The sequence below is a fragment of the Opisthorchis viverrini genome (assembly GCF_000715545.1).
Source record: "Opisthorchis viverrini unplaced genomic scaffold opera_v5_28, whole genome shotgun sequence".
Taxonomy (NCBI): Eukaryota; Metazoa; Platyhelminthes; class Trematoda; order Opisthorchiida; family Opisthorchiidae; genus Opisthorchis; species Opisthorchis viverrini.
In genome coordinates this window covers 17,082-22,149 of record NW_008751684.1, presented here as the reverse complement: position 1 = coordinate 22,149, position 5,068 = coordinate 17,082, and the positions used below count along the sequence as shown (strand labels likewise).

Here is a 5,068-nt window from a genome sequence, read left to right as displayed (position 1 = left end):
TCAATCAATCAATCAATCAATCAATCAATCAATCAATCAGTTTATCAGCTATAGACCGTGTGCCATAGGCACGCGCAGATCTGAAAATGGTCGCTAATTTCATGAGGAGAGACAACCAAAACTGATGCAATAGAAATCCATTATTATGGGTCAACTGCACATCACTCATATCAGATCAACTAAGTAAGATGAAGTTCAATTTATATTCAAGTTGGTGCGCAAACAACTATAAATACACTTCCAAGTGACAGCGAGTCATCACCAAACTTGACAAAAGAACAGATTCAGGGTTGTGATATGAAAATCGAAACTTACTTGGAATTTCTTACAAAGTCTTTCAGACTTCGATAATTTATCCGTTTGTAAGAAGCTGCCGTGGGTTCTTAGGGGACCTAGTGATCACTTACTTTGTTCGATTGGGTGGAGAGTTCTGAAACAGAAAAAAATCTTATCAGCACGAAAAGGATGTGAATTCAGCTGGAACTGGATAGCTATGCTGGAGGATTTTTTCGGTAACTCCGTATTACCCAATTTGGATAATTTCTGACTACTGGTTAGTTGTTGGAAACTTTTGAGCAAAATATCTAACGGCATCCTAGTCGTACTTAATTTACACAGCCTTATCGATTCGTTGGAAAGGCACTTCGAAGCAGGTTTCAAGGCCAGATGGTTAATATTTCCTTGACGTATAGCATTGTGAAGGCTGAATAACTAAGTGCATGAAAAATATGTGACGTTAGCTTGTATTGGGTAATTATGGCGTCGGACCGTTGCTAACTCCATTTATCTCAATTCGGATAATCATCTGACTACTCGTGAGTAGTTGAAAACTTTTAAGCAAAAGGCTAAAGCCCGCGTGAGTCAGTCTACCTAAGCAGGGAGTTTATTCAACCGTCTATCCTTCTCAACTTGGGCGTACGATTTTTATTTTTGTGATCATTTACGACTACACCATAAATGCAATGGGATAGGGACAGTCTGGTTGGACGTAAACTAAATCGCACAGACTATTCGGGAGTTCGTTCTAGTGCAGTTTTCCAGGAACTCCAATATGATTGCTACGCAACCCATGAATGAGGCATCGACACAACGCTCTGTGATGTGGGTTCGAAATGCACTGAAGGATTATTATTATACTACTTGCGAACACAAGGAGAGCTTTGACAGCGTTTCAATTATTAAATCACAAGCTATGAAATCGCAACTGTCTAGTGAATAGAAAGCGTACAATACTGCTAGGAATGATGTGACCTTATTCAAGAAACAAGTAAGCGACAGCGTGGCATTAGAATAGGGTTCACACACGCCTACGACGTTTTAGTGCGTCTGTGGCTGGTTAAAGTACCCGATTCAGCTGTAGCACCCTTTCAGTGCCTAACAGCCATGCCACCCCAAGGAAGCACGAAGGATAATACCAGGCTCCCCATACCTAGTCAGGCGAAGTCGAGACGAAGCGGTCTGGTTTGAATCACGAACATTCTGGTTAGTAAATTCGCGCTCCAGCCACTGCACATGAGTTATTTACAACCGCTTGCTGGTTTACTCACAATTTGCTGTCGCCAGTTAGGCTTTTGGCCTGCTAAAGTACATGAGTAAAGTTCAGGCATGAACATCTATGTGGACTGAAATCAATGGTAACCTCTTTTGAGGAACAAACTGGGTTCAGCTGCTTCCCATCGCTTAGTCGAATAAAAGCGCCCGCATGCAGGATCGCGTAAGTACAAAAATCAAACGTTATTCTACAACTTTTCACTCACTGAATGCAATTTAACGTTTGGAAACTGTTTTCGCCGTTGGCCAAAGACTAAGAATTAGAGCGGAAAATGAAGATAAACGAAATTTTGTGAGTTTAGTTAAGCATTCATCATGAAACTAAAGTCAGTCTTTGCTGAACGGATGAGAAGCAATAAACGTAACTGTTTCCTGTTAGCTGGAAAACGCCAGAATTGATCCTCTGAGCTTCGACCAAATGCATTTTACATTTCTGTGGCAAAGTTGCAAATCTAAAATATGGCATGACAGACTCCATTGAACTTGATTCGCCGGTTATACTTCTATGTCAACTAATTAATACTTAGTGAAATTTCAGTAGTGCAATTTTTCTCCATAATGTGGAATGAAAGGGGAAGAAGTTTACTGGCATTGATAATGGCATCGCATGACGCAAAGAAACTACCTATGCCCAAAGGCTATTGCTGTCCAGGAAATCACTAATAATAGTAGTGGTTGGGCCTACTCATATGAGCCTGATGGTCTCGCTGATGCGGTAGTTTTAACCAAAGCTTGTATAGATTGCGAATCAATTTACCTCGGCCCGGTCTCTGTTTGCTGAAAAGACTTGAAGGCTAAAAATGTTGACAGAGAGTGATCACTTTTTTGACTCTTGAATTACTACTCTTTGTAGTGGATCAACGTAATGGCCGTTGCATCACGTGTCAGCCAAACAAGCACATTATTTATGATCATACTACTAAAAACTAATAATCGTCTTTTAGTGGTACTGCATTTTCGGTGCGTGGATGTCATGCTACACAAGAGGAACATCCGGGCAGAGGTATTGCGAGGATGCTCAAACCTAGACGAGAGCAGTTGAGATGCTGCAGTCGGGTTCGAATCACTGACCTTCTGGTCAATTAGTTCATTCCACAGCCGCAAAAATATCTAAAGATCGGTAATATAAAGTTGCACTTTCTCAACTGCCTTGTGTTTTCAGTAATTTTGAACAAGCTGCTATTCACGTACACTGAACATAACCTCGTCATTTGGATGATGCACGCAGCAACTACTAAAGAGCGAGTAACTCCAAACCAGCTCAAGGAGCCATATGTCGGTTGGAACCAGACGAGCGTTGAATTCTTGGTTCGTTTGTTTAGGTACTTATTATCGGTGGAATTCCTCAGGAGAAACCTAACCCAATGTTACCCTGGTCATTGACTGTTGGTGAACCCCATGCCCACCTGACTATTCTCGTGTCTAAATGAGTCAATAGCTGAATTGTAAAGTTTGTTTTTACTAGACTTGACATGCGAGCAAACCATTCATTCATGAACCAAAACTGTAAGGACTTCCACTTTATGAATATATTGGAAAAAGACGCAGAAATGTTGAAAAAAATAACAGACCAGATAGCTGAAGTCAGGAGAACAACCTGTGAAAAGTTTTCTTTGTCTAGGTTAAGCGCATCCTCATTAGAAGAACACATTTCAGACAACAGCCACTATTAGTCAGCAGAACTGAGGTATAATTATTGTACTCGATAGCTGTTAACTTATTCAAGTGAATATATGTACATGTATGGACTATCGAGTGGTAAGGATAGTGCATCGATCGAATCACCAATTCTTCAAGCTGCGGGCTTGTATTCGAACTCACGAATTGTGGAAAACTCAGCCATAAACCCCTTTGCTCTATGTTTAGACTTACTTGCTGACCAGACTACTGGCGATGGTCACACGAAATTTTTGTTACGTTTACAACTGCTAGACCACGAGCGACGCGCCAGTCAACTGATCTCGTCAAGTGCTGTAGCAGCCTTTCGGTGTCCAATTGCCATGCTACCGGAAGGAAGCACGAAGGTTGGGACACTGCCAGGTTTCCTAAGCCTAGACAGAGGAAGTCGAGAGACAGAGGTCGGGTTCGAACCACGGACCTTCCGGTTGGTAAATCTGCGCTCTAGCCACTTGAGCCATCTCAGCCAAGTGCAGATTGCTCAACGCCTGTTTGCGTTTATCTTTGATTGTTAACGCGCAGCAAATCAAAACTGTTACATGGGTTTGGCAGTGATCGTATATCGCACCCAGTAAGGTTTGCCTGAATCAAAGAACTGCAAATACTTTGCATTGTAGTCAAACAAAAGTCGTCAACGCCGTTCCGATTCACGATAGTTCACATATTTGAGAACAAAGTTTGCCAGTGGTGTTAGAAAATAGAAATAGTGTCCTGTAACATGCCTATTTAGAAGCACGAGGTCAACTCAGATGAGCCAGTGGATCTAGCTGCCATCGATTGCTGTAGTAAGCAACATGAATTTTACGCACAACCAGATCGATCCCAGAAGGCCTAACTGCCATTGGATTGCTAAATTATTGATCAGGCTTGGTCGACCGTTTCTGGGACTAGGCTGAATGTATGGATTGCGGGAGGAACTTCTGTTTACTAATTTAGTTTCAAACGATGACGCCGCCAAGCTTCGGAATTGCATGTCCCATCTCAAGACAATTGCACTCACAATGTGTTAATAATGTCACTTTGATTTGAAAAGTTTTATGAAGCAGAACTGGGGCGTCCCTGATGAATGAGCTTCCAACATGGTGTCCTCAGCACCTTTTTTTCTTATTCCCTCCCCAAAAGTTCGACTTCATTTTTGCCTCATAGCTTACACATTCGCTTGATAAAGCCAATCCAAGACGGCTGAAACGTTGTGGGTAACCTGAATTTCGTTTTATCAAGTACATTGCCTCAATGAACGAGTTTTTCAATATCAGAATCAGTATTCAACTCAGTATTCTTATACTCGGAAGTACTTATTTAGTTGACCCTATGATTTCGAATCCCTTGCGAACGCACACTGAATAACAGATCAGCCTTTTCATTCAGTTTCTGGGATCTGCAAAATCCACTCTGTTAGCTGGAATTGGTCCACAGAGTTACGCCTTCCGGTTTGGTGCTTCCAGAACTGAAGGCGTTTGTTTTCCCCTCAAAAACAACACGAAAACCATCGTGCAGAACGCTTGCCCGATCATCTATTGGGACAGGGATTTTAAAAACAGACTACTATTAGCGCATTTCAGTAGACAGAGTTGATAGGCGACTGGTCTCGTCGTGAGCCCGATCAGGTGATCGAGCACAGATCTGCATGCTAATCATCTTCATCCGTGAGTCACACTCTGCGTTGCATAGCCAAAACATTGTGTCACGCGAGTCAGGTCAAACGTTTATTGTCTGATTTATGATAGTTCGGCCTTTCCAAAACCACGAGAACATTAATTTAATGAAGGAAGTAAGATCGACGGTACAGTGTCATTTTGAATCTGAGGACGATTCAGTATGTGGAAATTGAGGTACAGTA

At 41.9% G+C, this 5,068-nt stretch overlaps 2 protein-coding genes across 2 annotated transcripts in view; one reads left to right on the top strand and one right to left on the bottom strand.

The window, feature by feature from the left end:
• Positions 1-2,637, top strand: part of T265_02306 (hypothetical protein) — a gene marked incomplete at both ends in the record, with an annotated part of 4,579 nt that extends 1,942 nt beyond the window's left edge. The window contains one exon of the mRNA XM_009166520.1: positions 2,496-2,637. Coding sequence (XP_009164784.1) covers positions 2,496-2,637 — 142 coding nt within the window. The remainder of the gene's footprint in view (positions 1-2,495) is intronic.
• The window catches only part of T265_02307 (hypothetical protein), a gene marked incomplete at both ends in the record, with an annotated part of 12,880 nt that extends 9,191 nt beyond the window's left edge, over positions 1-3,689 (bottom strand). The window contains 2 exons of the mRNA XM_009166521.1: positions 3,469-3,602; positions 3,650-3,689. Of these exons, the coding sequence (XP_009164785.1) occupies positions 3,469-3,602; positions 3,650-3,689 (174 nt within the window). The remainder of the gene's footprint in view (positions 1-3,468; positions 3,603-3,649) is intronic.
• Positions 3,690-5,068: the final 1,379 nt, after the last annotated feature.